Source organism: Dipodomys merriami, unplaced genomic scaffold (genome assembly GCF_024711535.1).
Source record: "Dipodomys merriami isolate MVZ:Mamm:240054 unplaced genomic scaffold, mDipMer1.0.p SCAF_19, whole genome shotgun sequence".
Classification (NCBI taxonomy): domain Eukaryota; kingdom Metazoa; phylum Chordata; class Mammalia; order Rodentia; family Heteromyidae; genus Dipodomys; species Dipodomys merriami.
In genome coordinates, this window is record NW_027203270.1 from 6,193,488 (window position 1) to 6,213,761 (window position 20,274).

Sequence of the window (20,274 nt, forward strand, 5' to 3'; positions counted from 1 at the left end):
GGCTTCCAACAATTATCCTAAGATCTCAGCCTCCTGAGTAGCTAGGATGACAGCCATGAGCCACTGGTCTTGGCTTATTTTTCATAATTTCTTATTAAGTTTTATAACATAGTAATTTGCCATCAAAAAACAACATTAGATATTTTAGGCTCTTCTTGCTCTCTGAAGGATTATTCCATTGTCATTGTATCTGGGACTACAATTGTGAACCACCACCATGCTTGGCTCATCACTGTTCATTCTTAAATCCTGAATACAATTCTCTAGAAAGATTGCCATGGCTAAAAATACCTTTGCAAGATTTATTTTAAAGTAAACTTTACATCCCTTGAAACAGAAAAAAATATACTGGCTATACATAGTGAATTTTCACACTAACTGGAGTATAACATATTATAGTAGAGAAATTATTCTAAAAGAAATTAAAAGTTATTTATTCCCCCAAAGGTCAATCTAGTATAATATCCAACACCTTGCCAAAGAAATTACCATTTGGAGGGAAAAAAATCATTTAAACTTTCTAATCTTTTCTATATTAAAATAAAACACTATGTCAATAGAAAGCCCACGGATTGGGAGAAGATCTTTACTAGCCATACAACGGACAAGGGTCTCATATCTAAAATATACTTGGAACTCAAAAAATTAAACCCCCCAACAACAAATCCTCAAAGAAACAACTGCCCAATAAATAAGTGGGCGAAAGACTTAAAGAGAAACTTCTCTGAAGAAGAAAGAAGGATGGCCAATAGACACATGAAGAAATGTTCAACATCCCTAGCCATAAAAGAAATGCAAATCAAAACAACATTGAGATATCACCTCACTCCAGTTAGAACGGCAAAAATCAAGAACTCTAACAACAACAGATGCTGGAGGGGATGTGGACAGAAAGGAATCTTACTTCATTGTTGGTGGGAATGTAAACTTGTTCAACCACTTTGGAAAGCAGTATGGAGGTTCCTCAAAAGACTTCACATAGAACTCCCCTATGGCCCAGCAATCCCACTTTTGGGCATTTACCCAAATGTTTACAAACAAGACCACACTAAAGCTACCAGCACAACTATGTTTATTGCAGCATTATTTACCATAGCTAAGATATGGAACCAACCCAGATGCCCCTCAGTAGATGAATGGATCAAGAAAATGTGGTATATATACACAATGGAATTCTATGCCTCCATCAGAAAGAATGACATTGCCCCATTTGTTAGGAAATGGAAAAACTTGGAAAAAATTATATTAAGTGAAGTAAGCCAGGCCCAAAGAAACATAGGTCCCATGGTTTCCCTTATTTGTAGTATCTAATAGATGTATGAGTCAAGTGGAAAAGGTCAGATAATGTGATGTCAGGAAAATTAACCCTTAGATATGTATTTTAATGTTTTTTTCTTTTATGCATGTGTTTCTAACGCATTTATAAGATTATCTCTTTGTTGCTTTTTATGGTCCTCCCCCACAGTATAACCCCTGCTTTCACTATATTTGATGTCAGTATAACTTGTGGAGGAGATGGGGAAAAACCGGTTGTTTAAGGATACAGGTGGACCTGTTGCAACAATGAGAAGTACAAGTTGTCATGTCCAAAAACGAGCTTTACAACGTCGGTGCCGGGGGGGGGGGGGGGGGGGGGGGGGGAGGAGGGGAAGGGGGTGAAGGAGAAGGATTGGGATTGGGGGGGAGGGGGGAGGCTGGGAAGGGATGTGAAGGGTAAACAAAGGAGGAGGCTGCAATGCTTAGTAAGAAATGTACGCATTATCCTGCCCATGTAATTGTAACTCCTCTGTACAGTATGTTCACAAATAAAATTAAATTTAAAAAAAATAAAACACTATGGAAGTAAAATGAAGTGATACTCTATGTCTAATAGCAATCTGAACAAAATAATTTACCAATAATTCCAAGGAAATTTCAAAGTATTCATATTCTTAGACTTGATTCCAATATAAAGAGGTATTATGTGGACATTTAAAAAAAATCTTTTTGTCTGCCAGACACCAATGGCTCACACCTGTAATCCTAGGTACCCAGGAGGCTGAGATCTGAGGATCATGGTTCAAAGCCAGGTTGGGCAGGAAAGTCAGTAAGATTCTAATCTCCAATAAACCACCAGAAAACCAGAAATGGCACTGTGGCTCTAATAGTAGAGCGCTCCGAGGACCTGAGTTCAAGCCCCAGGATTGACAAATAAAAATAAAAATAAAACTCTAAAGGAGTCCTAACTTTCTCTTTAGGGTGATGTAAATATTCTAAAAACAATTTTGATGAGCTATACAACTCTGTAAATATGCTCTAAGTCACATATAACTATAAAAGCAGAAGAACAAAATTTTGGCAACAGAAATTCAGTCAAGCTGAGGAGCTCAGGGGCAGAGCCCAGGCCCTGAGTTCAAGACCCGCAACCCCCCCCCCAAAAAAAATCTTTTTGTATTTAATGACATTTCAGTGAGCTATAATTACAACATAGAGGACAGATCCAACATAAAATTGGATTGAAAGTGTTCATTAAAAAATTAAGACAGCTGAGCGCTGGTGGCTCACACCTGTAATCCTAGCTACTCAGGAGGCTGAGATCTGAGGATCGCGGTTCAAAGCCAGCCCAGGCAGGAGAGACCCAGAGACTCCTATCTCCAATAAACCACCAGAAAACCAGAAGTGGCGCTGTAGCTCAAGTGGTAGAGCACTTGCCTTGAGCTGAAGAGCTGAGGGACAGCGCCCAGGCCCAGAGTTCAAGCCCCCACAGCCGACCAAAAAAAAAAAAAAAAATTAAGACATACAAGGCATTTTACATACTGGGAAGTGTAATATCATTATTCCAATGGTAACCAGGTCTACTGAAAAATTGGCTTAAGATGTTACTACAAAATAATTTCTCAAAGTATAAATAAGAAGGATTCAAGATATGCCTTAAAATTACCATCCTGAGGTGTGCCAAAGTGAGTTCAGATTTGTTGTTTTCAAATTATACTAAACTTAGCCTTGTCCCAGAAAGCCCATAGAAGAACAGTTATAAAAAGGAGATCTCTTTTCTTTTACATAAGAATGAGATAGATAACAACAACAACAAAAAAGCTGAATAAGTTATCTTCCACTCAATAAGTGAACTTTCTTCAAAATTACAACAAGGAGCTATCCTGATACAAGTATGTGAGATAAGTGTAAAAGGAGTCTAACACAGGAGACATGGGTCTCGTTACATCATACAAAAAACCAGAATAACACTGAGGATTCTTCCTAATTACTGTCTTAGACAATTCTTTTTGAAATAACCATCATTACTTCTGCATAAACAATGGAGAAAATCTGGCATTCTTTATAAAGATGTCTGAATTATAAATATATACTGCTACAGGCAAAAAACTTATTCATTATTTCCCTTTTTAGCAAAATATAGTAATGTTTCTCTCATCAGACCAAGGGACACATTCTAAAGCACATCATGTAAGCATTTGTGATCAGTCTGGAAGTATTTTTGTATTTGTTTAACATAAAACAGTGTGACCTTTGATTCCCTCCCTGTGGTTTACTTTAAACTGTTGTTCTCTTCTGAATAGTTGTGCTTTTTATTACATGCTGTCATGTAGATTCACTCTGTCATCCCTATTATTAGAATTGTTTTGTTGTATACTTCACAATTCAAAAGGATAGTGGTTATAAGAATACCTTATAATCAGCATAAAGTTTACCAGGCATCATCAAAATTAACCCTCACACACACAAAAAAAAGAAACACGTGACAAACATGAAGGACTAGTCCTTGATATGAAAGAATCTATGAATGTGCCAGGGGATTAACTTAAGTCTCCGTGAGGAATTTTTGATGTCACAAAGACTCAGTAATGTTCAAAGATGCTCAGGGATCCCAGTGTAGGTAAAATTATGGAAATAACAGAAAAGAAAATACTTACCAGGCTTTAAACCACTTAACATACTTTTTTATTTTACATGGGTAAGTAGGAATCCTACAATCATTAAAGTAGAAAATTGTTAACCTTCAACTATTAAATTACAATTCACTAACTCACAGCACAATATTCTACTTTAAATCTTATGTTTATTTCACAATTATGAATGAAAATGTAAGAAAACATGTAACACAATTCAGGGGAGATCCTGGTAGTGACTTTGCCTAATCACATCTCCCCAGCAGCACTGCGGTACTCACTTTGGCAGCACTAATGACTGTGGCCGTGTAAGACTGAATGTTGTCTCCACAGGCTCCACCGCGAGACTGATGACACCGAATCAACTGAGGTTGAAGAGAAAACCAGAGTCATTTTCTATTAAACTGTTTTAACTCTAGTATTACACAGCACTTACTCATGATACATAATAATGATGGTGAGTGGGAATGCCTGTATGAGACTATTTCAGACAAAACAACTAAAAGCCAAACTGAGACATTTTTACTCCTTTTTATAATCTACTGGTGCCACTCAGGCAGTTTCATGCTAAACCAGAGTTTTAATTAGTAGATGAATGGTCTTTAAGAATTGATAAACTCTGAAACAAGAGGATTTGGGGTCTGGCAGCCTTTATACAAATAAATTTTAAAAACATAATTAACACATAACTTCTTAAAATTAAGTATTTGACATGCTGTAAAATTGGATGTTTTCTTCTCTTAATTCCTCTACAAAGATTATAAAAGAAAACAAAAACCAGACAAAAGGTTTTGCAATATTTGCATTTTTCAACTGTATCACAATAAAAATGGCACAAATTATGCATAAAGCAATACATGCACTAGAGAGCTTACTACTATTACCATCAGAAAGTAAAAGAAATACCCTTATTTATGCCTGACAATAACAACTAAACTTGCCAACTGTTAATTTGAGTAATTATTTTGATATGCACAATTTTCACATTCCAAGCAATAAATCAGGATTGAGTTCTTCAATGAACCTTCACTCGCCATACTTAGCAACAAGGAAGAATTATTACCAATATTCGTATGTTTAAACTGCTTTAAAATTCTGAATAAGAAATAATAGAGATTGGGTAAGTTTGAGCAAACTACATCATGTGCAAGCTCTAAATGTTATAATAAATTTATGCTAATAAAAATTTAAAAAAAATAAAATGACTATAATATAGTGTTAGAACAGACTATGTTATAGCATGAGTTTTTTAAAAGCAGTGCAAATGCCATAAAAATCTACACCTAAAAGTACTTCATATAACCTAAAACTACGTCCTTTTTGTGAAGACATATAATGATGACAAGTTATCTTTTCATGCTTTTTCCTGAGGTGCTAGTAATTGTAGCATTCTACCACAGAACTACATTCCCAGCTGTAATCTTTTTATTAATTCAAATTTCATTACTCACATTGTTCCTCAAAGCAATATTAAAATGATAAAAAGAAACACATTTAAAAATCTGCAATGAAGCTTCATCTACATAATTTCTGCCATGAACACTGAACAGACGTCATTTTTAGGTGACTGTTCAGTATCTGTAGCTGCACATGCAGTAAAATGTAGATTTAGAAAGTGATTATCTTTGCTAATAAAAGAATCTGTCAAGACTGGTGCTGGTGGCTCCCACCTATAATCCTAGCTACTCAGGAACCTGAGATCTGAGGATCTCAGTTCAAAGCTAGCCTGGGCAGGAAAGTCATGAGACTCTTATCTCCAATAAACCACTGGTAAAACAGGATGTGGCACTGTGGCTTAAGTGGTACAGCACTCCCCTTGAGCTGAAGAACTCAGGGACAGGGCCCAGGCCCAGAGTTCAAGCCCCCAACTTCCAAAAATAAAAAATAAAAATAAAATAAAGAATCTTGTCACTCCTTCATTCATCCCCAAAACACAATTAAGAGATTATAAAGATTATCCCTCTGCTGCCTCCTGCTGCACAAACAAAGGAAAGAACACTCTGCAAAGGCTATCACCTATTCCCCCCACAGGCACAAAGAACATTCAAGGACAAACAAGTAAGCAACACTCTTACCTTTTCAATTTTGACTACAAATGAGCCAGAATTTGTACATGAAAATTTGGTCTGACACAGAGACACACCCCAAAATTACATCTGTTATCTTTGCTCCACAAAATTAAAGGTGAGAAGAAATTCTCCAATGCAATACTCTACATCAAATGGACTAATTTCCAGGGAATATTGTTAAGCAAAGAAAGCAATGTAATCTATTATGGAAGGGAAACACATAACATGTAATATATGTACATAAAAATAAAACAAAATCATAAAGAAATATAACCAACTATATATCAAATAAAAACTTGAAGGAAGAAAGGGAGGGATTTTTTTTATGAAGTTATCTTATCAAACTAAAAATAAAACTCATTCAAAGCCAGCATCAAAAGCTCATGTCTGCAACATTAACTACTCCATACACTGAGATCAAGAAGATTCTTCTAGGAATAGCATAGGCACAAAGTTTATGAAACTGGAGGATGAGATAGGAAGGAGGCAGAGAGAGGGAAGGAGCAAGCGAATTTGGGAGGGAGAAAAGGAGAAAGAAAAGAGAGAAGGTGAGGAATAAAAGAGGGAGGGAGAGAGGCACAGAGGGAATAAAAAAAACACTTGACCTGAGGAATGGCAGATTAAAGATGAATGGTAAAGTGTTTTATCAAAAGTAAAGTGACAAAATTGACGTATCTAGGGATGTGTGCAAGTCACTGTGAAATAGTTCAGAAGAAGCAGCTTTGTGCTATTTCTATCAAAATTATTCTTCCAAGTTTTCCAAGTTAAAAGTATACTTTAAAATACGAGAAACTGGTATAGAAAGGTAACAATCAAATTAAAAAACCCCAGCCGGGCGCTGGTGGCTCACGCCTGTAATCCTAGCTACTCAGGAGGCTGAGATCTGAGGATCGCGGTTCAAAGCCAGCCCGGGCAGGAGAGACCGTGAGACTCCTATCTCCAATAAACCACCAGAAAACCGGAAGTGGTGCTGTAGCTCAAGTGGTAGAGTGCTCGCCTTGAGCTGAAGAGCTGAGGGACAGCTCCCAGGCCCAGAGTTCAAGCCCCACGACCGACAAAAAAAAAAAAAAAAAAACCCACTGTACAACTAATGTAAGCTAATGAGAGAGAAACTGAAAAGTATATCAAGTGGAAATGTAGTTCAGTGGTAGTGCTTATCAAACATGTGCAAGTCACCTAGAACCACCAAAAAAAAAAAAGAGAGCACTATTAAGAAACTCATTCTAAAATATAACTCACAATTGTAATTCTATGCTTCTCCCAAAAAATCTAAAAGGATAAGAAACTGCCAATATAGACTAGCTCATTTAGAAATTTTTCTAAGTGCCAATTAATATAGCTACTGTCCTGTTTGAAAAGAGTACTTTGAAAAAAGCAATTTTATTATATATATGGTAAAATTAAGAGTAGAAACTAAATGAAACATAGAGTATTCAGCTGAACGCAAAATATCTTAATATTCACCAACAGACTTTTGGATAAGGAATTAAAGAACTCACCTAAAAAATTATTTTCATTAGAAGTTGTTTGATTTTTGCACATTCCACAGGCTACTGACTTACTAGTTCTTTGGCTTTGCTAAATACTTCCTTTACTTACCACATCCAGATTTTGTCAAAAACTATTTAATACTCTTCAACAATACTCTCAAGATACATTCATTATGCTAACAACAAAAATACTAATCTTTATAAAGTCTGCAATATTTTTTTGTATTTCATTCTACCTTCATACACCGAGTGCTAAAAGACATAAATACAACTCAAATTGATGGTTAACACTATAAAATACATAAAAGGTCTAAGTGCATAAACGTCTTCCTTTACTATGAAGACTTCAGTAAATCAACTTAATAGCTAAAAAAAAGACCACATCTGAACTTATGTGATTTAATTATTCACATAAATGACAGTACAAGAAGCAGCAGTAAGACGATCATTCAATATGGGTTACTGCCAACAGAACATATGCTATGGAGGAACCTAAAATCTTGCTTCATTCCACATAACACAATCATGCATCATGGCTTACCTTGTTTTCAGCATAAGCAAGCCAGCGGCTCCCAAGAGCAATAGGATTCATGTTTGGACCAGGACAAGGATAACAACCTAAAAATTTTAAACAAAAATATTCAGAAATTTCCTAATAACTTATAGTTGATGCTACGTAGCTTGATGCCACAAAAATAGAATAATTAAATGCTAGTATTTTTCCAAGTCTCATAAAATTCCCTGAACTGCAGTTTCAATAGTTGAATGAGGTACATTTTTGTTCATTCTGATTTTAAATCTGCTCTAGGAATCACTTATTCCAGTAATTGGGCATATCTCAACAAGAAAATGAAGATAGGTGAAATGACTTTAAATTCCTAAGTCTGAACATCATAAATAAAAGGAGAGAGGAGAAAGAAAGCCTATGGTATGTTCAGGAAGTGAAGGGCAAAAGACATACCTATACAAGGGCAAAAGATTACACCTTTACATTAACAAATAGACATAAAAGAATGGACGCTGCAATGATGTGGGTAGGAAAAGAGCACACACTAAGGTGTAAGCCAGTGAGGAAAAGAAACTGGCCAAGGACTCCTCAACAGACAGCTTTTGGGACTATTGATATATTTATAGTAACTACTGGCTTCATTCTTCTAGCTTCCAGTGTCAACCAATAACAACAGGAGAGGGTCATATGATATTTGGCTTTTGTTTACCCGTTTTATATTAGTCCTTTGATCAGAAGTATATGTGGGCAAGGATTTGTTCCTCTTGACTCTACTAAATCTTCACTGCATAAAAGAGTATCTTACTCATAGCACACTCATAGCTACTATTCATGTAAGCATTATCCATAATAATCCAAGTGTCTATCTAAACCAAATGGCTGTCAACTGACAGAGAATATGCGGAGAATCCACACATTAATATTATTCAACAAGGAAGACCTGATGAAAAGAAACCAGACAAAAAGAACCACACTACAAATACTATGAATACACCAGAAAAACAACAAACACACAAAATAATATATAGCACTCCATAGATTCATTTACCTAGAACATAAATGATTACTGACCATTTTAAGATTTAAAAAACTTGGAGATAAATTGTTTTGTTGTTGTTTTTCATAAAAATGAAACATATCATGAGGTTCAGAGTATGGCCAGGCTGAGGGGTCAATACTGTTATTGAATCTTATGTGCAGATAACAGAAAATTTATGATAATATTCACTGCACCTCTATTCACTATTTATTGTATACAGGAAGCTTGTCCCAGCCATGAAAACATCATGGCAGCCTCTCTACCTTATGTAGAACCTAAAAGCAAAGGGTTAAGTTTAACTTTTAATTTAAACTTGACTTGGATCTCACATGAACTTACCAATCACTCTGTATGTTACAAACATATTACTTAACATAAAAAAGCTTTTAACCCAAAAAATTTTAACTCTGCATTTTAAAACTACTTTAAATCCATTTACATTTGTTTCATGTGTTACTCATTATTAACATAAATGAAGAACACACATACCAATGCTAATAACTAAGTCTGTGAGAAAAAAAATTTTCCTCTTCAAAGTAAAAACAAGACAATGCAGACAGGTTGCCTACTGGACACTCCTAGTCTCCCTGGAGACTTCCTATCTGCTTTCAATTTAAAAGGACATTTAAAATGACTACTAATGACATCTATCAATCTTTGTCTTTTGTTTTCCTAATCACACCTGGGTTTTGGATTTCCACATTAGACAGCTGCTTAAGGCCAACTTTTCTATGCTTTCAAATACAAAGGTGTCTCCTTTCTCATCACACTGGATTTGTTCTGTGAAGAATTCTCTAGTGGTTCTCTTTACCTGTGCCATCCACCCTTTGGTACAAATTGCCCTGATGCTTGCTCAGATGGATACAACTGTCTCTACTTATCTTACAATACTTTCATTGTATTCATATATAACTAAGTCACCCAACTAAGAATGCACTGTATGAGTTTTTCAGATTACTTTAGAAGTTAACTGTTTCCATGATCAAAACAACATTCTCATTAAACAGAGATTTTTGTCATTCTACATGGGTTTTGATCCTACTTCTTTAACAAGCAAGGAGTACCAATCAATAGAGAAAAGCTATGCCTTACTGTCAAATGAGCTACCACAAAAGTACACAGGTATAACCTGTCCTACCTGCTCCCCAGTACCCAGTCAAAAGGCAAAACTGCCTTATATTCATAGGATAGCATAAACCCAAACAGAAAAATGCAAATAATTTATACCAAGTTTCAGTATGTATAAAGAAAATGGGAGGTAAATGAAAGACAGCAAAGCAGAGAGAATGAAGAAATTGGAGAAAATTTAGCTTCTTTCAAGTTATAAAGGGGTATGCTTTGTGCCTTGATTTAATATTTTGACATATCTTTGTTCCAAATATTTTTTTTTGTCAGTTGTGGGGATTGAACTCTGGGCTTGGGCACTTCTGCCACTTGTGGTTTTCTGGTGATTAGTTGGAGATAAGAGTCTCACAGACTTTCCTGCCCAGGCTGACTGTGAACTACGATCTGCAGATCTCAAGCTCCTGAGAAGCTAGGATTACAGGCTTGAGCCACTGGCAACCAGGTTGTTCAAAATTTTTATATAAAATCACTCTAGAGTGGCAAAGGTGAAATTCCTTAATTCAAATACTTACTAAATATCACCAATCTTACCAAGCTAAAATCATATTCCTAAACTTGATCCCTGGAATTTTCAAGTTAAGAATTTGTAACTACAAACAAAACATTTCATAATATAAATGTGAATGAGCTATATTAGCATTCTTGGCAAGGTTATTTGCAAATGAAGGTTAGATAGAACTGTAGTGAAATGCTACTGTAAATAGAGTGGTATCCGTCTAAACTCTGTTTTTGATATAAAATATTAGTGAAGCAAATCATTAATTAATACCAATTATTTGATTAAATGTAATGTATACTAACAAATATTTTAAGGCAATGTATCAATGGTACTTTGAGAGTGACTTAAATCCTCATAGGTCAGAAGACAAGCCACTTGACTAGAGCTTAGTTATATAGTGAATACTACCTTAAAATTAAATGACTACACTATCAGAAATACTGTTAAGACTTCCAGATCTCTACTTTTTATTATGAGTAATTCACATAATAAGAGATTAATACATCCAGAGTACCTTTAAGACACTTAGGAATACATAAAATATATGACTAAGAAGAAAGACTGGGCTACATTAAGAAAAAGAGCTAGCCAAGTGAAGTGCATGCCTACATTCTTAGCTCCAAGGAGGCTGAGGCAAGAGGATAGAAAATTCAAAGACAATCTGGGCAATCTTTCAAGACCTAGTCTAAAAGAGAGGCTGATAAACACAAAGGGAGGGAGGAAAGAAAACAAATACTAAGAAATGCTAATAGCAACACAAAATATACTCATATGCAGAGTAAATCATCAAATATTTCTATAGTATCTTATCCAAAGTGATATTGAATCAACCAAAGCATTAAAACCATTCTATTCTGCTAAGTGAACACTCTACCACTAAGACATCCCTGGTCTACAGTTATTTTAAGTTATTATAATGAAGCTACTTTTTCCTTTTAAATTTCTAAGATGGATATTAAATGAATTATGAGAAATACATGTTGACTTTCCAACTAAAAAATGAGAAAATGTTCAATAAGATAACTTACAATCATTGTTCCAATATTATATTTTACTACTTTTTTGTGTACATGCCAGTCCTGAGGCTTGAATTCAGGGCCTGGGAGCTTATGCTATCCTTGAGCTTTTATGCTCAAGGCTAGTGTTCCACCACTTGTGTCATAGCTCCAAATCTGGCTGTTTTTTGGAGGGGAGTGGTTAAATGGAGATAAGAGAGAATATCACTGAGTATGCACAGGCTGGCTTTGAACCACAAATCTCAGATGGTGAGCTGTCTCCAAATCACAATCCTCAACTCTCAAGACTCTTCAATAGATAAGGATTACAGGTATGACCCACCTGTATCTGGCCTTTACTACTTAACATAAAGAAACTGACAACTCTTTCATGCATGTGTTTCTAACGCATTTATAAGATTATTTCTTTGTTGCTTTGTATGTCCCTCCCCCACAGTGTAACCCCCGCTGTCACTATATTTGATGTCAGTATAACATGTGGAGGAGATGGGGACAAACAAGTCGTTTAAGGATTCAGGTGGACCTGTTGCAACAATGAGAAGTACAAAATGTCATGTCAAAACCAGCTTTACAATGTCGGTGTGTGGGGGGGAGGGGGGTATGATTGGGTGGGGGGGGGGGCTGGGAAGGGAGGTGAAGGGTAAACAAAGGAGGAGGCTGCAATGCTTGGTAAGAAATGTATGCATTATCCTGCCCATGTAATTGTAACCCCTCTGTACAGTATGTTCTCAAATAAAATAAAATTAAATTAAAAAAAAAAAAAAAGAAACTGACAACTATTGAAAATTACTATTTCCAATATACACCAGAAGATAATTTTTAAAATAGGGATAATATTTCAACAAAACATAGTTTATCATTTAAATAATTACCTTAGCAATTTTGGGTTATTTTCTCTAATTTTATTCTATACTTTCAACTTGATAGAAAAGTTACAACCAAAAAATATAGCATAAATTTAAAAAGCAATCACAGAAGAGGCTCCTAACATTGAAATGGCCTTTACACAGGTATTTCTGATTAGCAAAAACAGAAAAAAGCTATTGATGAAATGAACCATTAAGTGCTCAAGAAAATAAGGCATCTGACACTGATAAGTTTTATTCTATTTTGACTCCCTCTTCTGTACCCTGACCTAAAAAGATGAATGAATAAAACCATATGTGATTCCAATTCTCTAATTATTTTATTACAAATACATTAATTATTATGCATGGTATAATAAAATACTATAAACTACTAATGCATAACAGCTACACAATGCAGCAAAAAAAGATTGTAAGCCTGAATGGGTGAGCTACTCTATTGTATCTTGATGGTCTAGAAAATTGTATTAGTGTTATATTGAAATTTTATATTATGTACACATAACAATAATTTTATCTGGGGCTGGGAAGATGGCTCAGTGGTAGAGTGCTTGCCTTGCATGCATGAGGCCCTGGGTTCGATTCCTCAGCACCACATAAGCAAAAAGAAAAAAAGCCAGAAGTGGTGCTGTGGCTCAAGTGGTAGAGTGCTAGCCTTGAGCTGAAGAGCTGAGGGACAGTGCCCAGGCCCAGAGTTCAGGCCCCACGACCAGATCAAAAAATAAAAAATAAAAAAACAAAAATTTTATCAAAGAAAATGCTCTTGGGTGATGTAACAAAGTCTACTAACCAATCATTGCTACATAGAAAATATTCAGTGAGCATTTGTATAAATAGATGTTGTATTTTAACATCTACAAGTATAATTGGGATTCCCAGTCTTTTCAAAATTGAGCTCCATTAAACTATTTCTGCAGAGTACACAGTGTCTCTGGGAAAATTCAGCTATGCTTTCCCTGTCAGTTGTGAAAGGTGAAATACAGAAGACAAAGACAACTATTTACCAGAATCCAGAGAAGACAGATTAAAAAAAATTCTTTCCTCAGACTTACATAGGACTCAAAACTCCCATACTGACTCCTGCTAGAATTTCTAGCTTACCATCCTGTCCAGAAAATGTCAGTCTTGACAGGCCAACTATTCCATGGGGCAATTTCCTCAAAACTAACCATGCTTCCTATTTTCCTTTCCTCTTCCTATCTCCTGCCACTCCCTTCCTTTACAAAATTTGCATATGTAATTTCATAAGTGTATAAATTTAGTTAATAGTTATGTGTATTGAAGTATACAATTAACAACCAGATTGTAGGCCTATTTCTGAACTTCTGAACATTGATATAAGTGGTAAGAGTAAAGAAAAGATAGAGAAAGGAATAATAGAAAGACTGAGCTGTTTCTCTGATTTTCAAATCTCACATATAGGATAATCTTGGTAACTGCACTGGAAAAGTTGGAGCAATATAAAACAAATGTGATGAGAATAATATGTTGGCAAAGTTAAGGTTTCATAAAATTATACCATTGAGTAAGGACACCTACTAAATTACAGGAAGATCATCACTACTGAAACCCTACTGCAGACTTTATCAAACACATAGTATAAACATAAATACCTATCACAGGATATAAAATTATCTGGTACATACTTGTGACAAAAAATTTTTTTGTGAAAGTACAGCTATCAAATGCAGCAATTTTCTCTTGCAAGACTACAACGAGGATCCTGAAATTAGAGGTGGAAAAAAAACAGGACAAAAGTGAATGTAAAATTCTATGATTCAATCACAAGTAAGTTGTCATGTTAATTTAAAAACAAAACATCTCATAATTGTATCAATATATAAAAATACAAGCAATGAAACTTTTCCACCAGCAACAGAGATAACTAGAATACACAGAAAAAAGAAACTTACCAACTATTACCACAAAAAGTATCTATTAACATAATTTCACTTTAATTCAAATTAAACAGAACAAATTGAGAATGGATCGCATCAATAAACTGGTTACTATTTACTAAAAGGACTTTTGCAAAGATATTTCAAAGTAATATAGTTAGATGTATTTATATAGGCTACCACTTAAATTATTGCTGAACTTTCTCATATGTATATACCAAAAAATCCTAAGATAATTACTTCAGTGTAAATTTACTAAGAATCTGCATAAATATTATTACTAATTTACAAAGAGAAAGATTTATAAGAATCAGAAAATTAATTTGAAAATTATAGTGATAATTATAATTTAGTTAACATATTTAAAGTAATATTCCAAAAATATCAAGAATATTACTTTGTAATTTCAAAAATCTCTAACATACGATTGTAAATGTTGTTAATTAACAATGTAATTTTTTCCAAATTGTAGAAATGTAAATCTAACCAAAGATATTAAAAATTGATAAAGAAAATAATGGAACTATTTAAAATGCAAGATTTTGTTGATTTGCTAAAACAATTTAATTTTCAGATAAAGAATAAATTCTAATGAGTACTATTACATCATTAGAATTTTTTCTCCTGGTTATGCTAAAATATCTCTATTTTTTCACTGGATTGCTATGCAATTGCTAATAAATAATTTGCAATGTGTAATACAAAAGTATACTTTTTAATATATGATAATCAACCAAACAGAAAGATAAATTGATACATAAGAAATACCCAATAAAAAAAAAACTCCAAGCCGGGCGCTGGTGGCTCACCCCTGTAATCCTAGCTACTCAGGAAGCTGAGATCTGAGGATCACGGTTCAAAGCCAGCCCGGGCAGGAAAGACCGTGAGACTCCTATCTCCAATAAACCACCAGAAAACCGGAAGTGGCGCTGTAGCTCAAGTGGTAGAGCGCTCGCCTTGAGCTGAAGAGCTAAGGGAAAGCACTCAGGCCCAGAGTTCAAGCCCCATGACTGACAAAAAAACAAAAACAAAAACTCCACTTCTCTAAGACTGCCTCCCCCCAAACACACACACACACACACACACACACACACACACACACACACACACACACACACGAGTACCCAAAGAACACTTTACACTTTATACACCTCATCAATTCAAGGCATTCTTAACAATTTGATCTAAGAAGTAGCATTTCTATATGCAAATTAAATATCTGTATTTTACTTTAACATAGACAATAGAATAAAGAAACACATAAAAGAAAATATGTCTCATGGGCTGGGAAGGTGGCTCAGTGGTAGAGTGCTTGCCTTGCATGCATGAGGCCCTGGTTTTGTTTCCTCAGCACCACATAAGCAAAAGGAAAAAAACCTGGAAGTGGCGCTGTGGCTCAAGTGATAGAGCGCTAGCCTTGAGCTGAAGAGCTGAGAGACAGTGCCCAGGTCCAGAGTTCAGGCCCCACAACCGGACCCCCCCCCAAAAAAAAAAATATATATATACATATATATATGTCTCACTATTAATAATCAATAGAAACTTGCTAAATGAGGTGAGGCACACATAAAATACTAGCACGGGGGAAGCTGAAAGAAAGAGATGGAGGAAGATCATGAGTTTGTGGCTAGCTTGAGCTACAAGATAAGATCCCGTCTCAAAAGTAAAAACAAAAAAAAATCAACAATACAAAATAAAGATATGACATATATGGTATGTGTTTATATAAAAACACAAGCAAACTATTCTCATTACTTGTCATAATTTCTTTTTAAGGAGAACTTGTTTTGTGCTGGGGATCAAACCCACCATGTAGCAAGCCAAGAACATGTTCCACCACTGATCTCATAATTTGCTTTTAAAAACTTAGAATGGAAGCCTTTAACCTCAGTTGCTGTGTGAGAGAAGCAGAGAATGTTTTTCTCTTTTTCTATTTCTTTGTACTTCAATCCAGTTATACTGAAATAAATCTTTGATAAAAATTACTAAGAAACTATCATACTACATTTGATCAATTTAAATTATGTCTTTACCAACATTAAAAAACACAAGAAGCTTAAAATTAAAAAGAAGAAAAACATATATACCATGTATATAACAATGATAAGAGTTCACATGGATATATTATTAAAAGATAAAAGACAGCTGGGCACAAGTGCCTCATGCCTGTAAACCTGCCTACTGAGGAGGCTAAGATCTGAGGATTGCAGTTAGCTCAGGCAGGAAAAACTGTGAAACTCTTATCTCTAGGAAATCACAGAAAAAGCCAGAGATGGGCCTGTGGCTCAAGTGGTAGAATGAAAGCCTTGAGCAAAAGAATCTCAGGGAGAGTGCCCAGGCCCTGAGTTCAAACCCCAGGACTGGCACCAAAAAAAAAAAAAAAGATAAATATTAAGACTGAACTCCTCATTCATTATACTATATGCCATTATTGACAAAAGCAGTTCAAACAGATTAAAGAGTCACATTGCAAGAAAATATAATGATCAATGAGCACTAAGGACTCAATATAAAATTTGAGCTAATCAGTAACCTTAGATTATTAGAATCTAGACTTGAGGAACACAGAAAAAGACCCTTTCCCAAAAATGAGATGGACAAGGAGATGTGTGCTGGTTATCCTAGCTACAAGGAAGCTTAACATGAAAGGACTATATCCACATGTGGACCCACTCTGGAAGGAAGACAGACTACATTTCAAAAATAGGCACAATTGCTGAGTGCTGATGGTTCATGCCTGTAATCCTACCTACATAGGAGGCTGAGATCTGAGGATTGTGCTTCAAAGCCAGCCTGGAAGGAAATTCCGTAAGAAACTTATCTCCAATGTACCACAAAAAGCCAGTATTAGAAATGTGGCTCAAGTCATAGAGTCTAGCCCTTGAGCAAACAAAGATGAGTCATGTCACCCCAGTGCTGAGTTCAAGACAAAGTCAGAACAAGCACAAAACAGTAATAACAATAACCACCAATAATCCAAACTAGAGGTGAAAGAATACACCCATACATATTTACAAAACAACTATTAAGGGTAGGTATACCCAATAAAGCAAATCTTAAAGCAAATTCACTAAACAGAATTTTTCTTGATGTAATAAAGAAATAAATCGAAGTCATCAAATTGGCTGAGCTCCTCTCTACATGGCCAGGAGTTATATTACACTCTAAGAGAAGAAACATGCTTACCTCTTGTTGCAGTGGAGATCATAAATAGATGTTTTGAACTGAATAGACTTGACAACCTCTCCAGTACGAAGTGAATGTAGATCCACAAAACAGTAAGGTGTGGCTGGGCTAAGAAATAAAAGAAATTATGTTTTTAAGGAAAATTCTAGCTGCCATTATGTTTTCTGAAATACATTAACACATTTCCCATATGTTTTTATTTGTTCTGTTTTCTCTTTGGAAAAGCCTTAGCCATTTCCATGTGACAGAAAGACAACACTGATTTTTCTTTTGCGTAGGCCGATGACAACAGGAATATGTAACACAGAAATACAGTCTTGAAGCTTCTACATGCCACACTATCCACCACAGACATGGCATATAAAATAGTGCCACAAATCTCAATGTGATTTATACACAGCTCAAACAATTAACATTTCAAAAGTTTTTGCTTGATATCTTAAAATAAGAGTCATGACTTCACATTTAAGATTAAGGCAAGCAATGATGGCTCACACCTATACTTCTAGTCATTCAGAAGTCTGAGCTCTGAGGATCATTGTTCAAAGCCACCTTAGCAGAAAAGTCAGTGAGATCCTCACCTCCAATTAATCACCAAAAAAAACAAAAGTGGAGCTGTGGCTCAAAGTGGTAGAGGCCTAACCTTGAGCAAAACTCAGCTCAGAGACAATGCCAAAGCCCGGAGTTCAAGTCTAACAACAAACAAAAAAGATAAAGCACCAGAAGTTCTCATAAAAAATTCAGAGTCAAGGAGCTCAGAAGGTGGCTCAGTGGTAGAGCGCTTGCCTTGCATACATGAGGCCCTGGGTTCAATTCCTCAGCACCACATCAGCAGAAAAAGAAAAAAAAAGCTGGAGGTGGCACTGTGGCTCAAGTGGTAGAGTGCTAGCCTTTAGCTGAAGAGCTGAGGGACAGCGCTCAGGCCCAGAGTTCAGGCAACCATGACCGGACCCAAAACAAAACAAAACAAAAAAATGCCATTTTTACCTTTCCTCTGAATTGTACAGAAGTAGCTGTTTCTTTTAACACATGCTCATGATGAATACAGAAATGAAGACAAACTTCCCTTAATTAACCTTTCATCTAAGTAACTATTGTGAACACAGAGCATGTGTCTTGAAATTTTTATCTGAACATTGGGTTACCTGAAGTACTTCTAAGGCAAACCAATAAACAAAGTTTTAGAGAAGTCATTATTTTAACAATTATAAAACCCCAAGGGATAAATTTTATTAATTCCCTTCAGTCAAGAGATTTATGCCAAGTATTTAAAGAACAAGTGTTTTTAATATTTTATTTTTTGAAAATGTAATTGTAAATAAGGAACTATGAACCATAAAACAAAAAAATTAATCTAGACTTACTAAAGAAAAAAACAGAAAATATCACAAATAAAGCAGGCAAGAATCAGTAAGAAATCACTGAACATTTTCATCAAATCTTTAGTAATAAAAAATACTGGTGAAACTTATTATACTTATCTAAATCCTAAATAATACTATACATCATAAATTCAGGGTTGATTCAGAACTGCACATTAAATTCTGAAAATCTATCACCCAATGCCCAGAAAATTTCCAAGTCCACCCTATAGATAGGAAGCTGAGCTCCCAATACAACCTATATAACCAAATATTGAAGCATGGGCATTTATTATGTAAAGGAATGAGAAACATCACAGATCACTACAATCAGGACCATTAAGTAATTAGTCCAGAAGAATCAAAAATACTATTTTATTGGTGAAGGACGAGTATTAAGATTTTAACTTTTGGGCTTATGCTTGCCAAGAAATACTTTTAACTAACCTCAGATGTGACTTCAAATGGATCAGCACAAATATTACATTATACAGATTATCCAAATGCATAATTAGACCTGGAGAAATTAAATAAGCACTAAAAGATACCACCACAAACATATCAAACTCAATGAAAATAAATGATAAGATTGAGGAGAAAAATCATTGACCCTTTGTTGGTGAAATAAAATACAGTCATAGGGACAACAGTTTAAGAGTTTCTTATAAGGTAAATTAGGAAATACATACAGTAAAGCAAATGAAATCTAAACCACCTCAAACCAACAGTTACAAGACATGGTGAGAGCTGCAGTGCTCTCCATGTTACCACGGAATTTATAGCTACAAATGCCTATACTAACAAAGTTCTCAAGTCACTAATATAACTTTATTACTTAAGACCCAAGTAAGTTCTATGCAGGTTAAAAAAAAACCTAACTAGCTTAACATAAAGAAGATACAAATAATTAACATCAGATGTGGAAATAAGAACATTAGCATTGAAAGATGCTATGAGCATCAATAGATGAATGGATCAAGAAAATGTGGTATATATACACAATGGGATTCTATGCCTCCATCAGAAAGAAAGACATTGCCCCATTTGTTAGGAAATGGAAAGCCTTGGAAAAAATTATATTAAGTGAAGTAAGCCAGGCCCAAAGAAAAATAGGTCCCATGGTTCACCTTATTTGCAATAACTAGTGTATGTCTGAGTCAAGCAGAAAAGGTCAGATAAGCTGATGTTAGGGGAATGAACCCCAAGATAAGTATTCAAATGTTTTTGGGTTTTTTTCCTTTCATGCAATATTGTTTCTAACATATTTATAAGATGATTTCTATGTTGCTTTGTACCTCCCCCACGGTATAACCCATGCTTTCACTGTATT

General features: G+C 35.1%; 1 protein-coding gene across 13 annotated transcripts in view; it reads right to left on the reverse strand.

Moving 5' to 3' along the window:
• Bcas3 (BCAS3 microtubule associated cell migration factor) overlaps positions 1-20,274 on the reverse strand; it is a 525,475-nt gene that overhangs the window by 408,664 nt on the left and 96,537 nt on the right. For all 13 annotated transcript variants that reach the window (XM_070027089.1, XM_070027084.1, XM_070027086.1 and 10 more), the window contains exons 8-11: positions 17,584-17,691; positions 14,146-14,222; positions 7,988-8,064; positions 4,169-4,252 (exon numbers count right to left, since the gene is read on the reverse strand). In XM_070027089.1, coding sequence (XP_069883190.1) covers positions 4,169-4,252; positions 7,988-8,064; positions 14,146-14,222; positions 17,584-17,691 — 346 coding nt within the window. The remainder of the gene's footprint in view (positions 1-4,168; positions 4,253-7,987; positions 8,065-14,145; positions 14,223-17,583; positions 17,692-20,274) is intronic.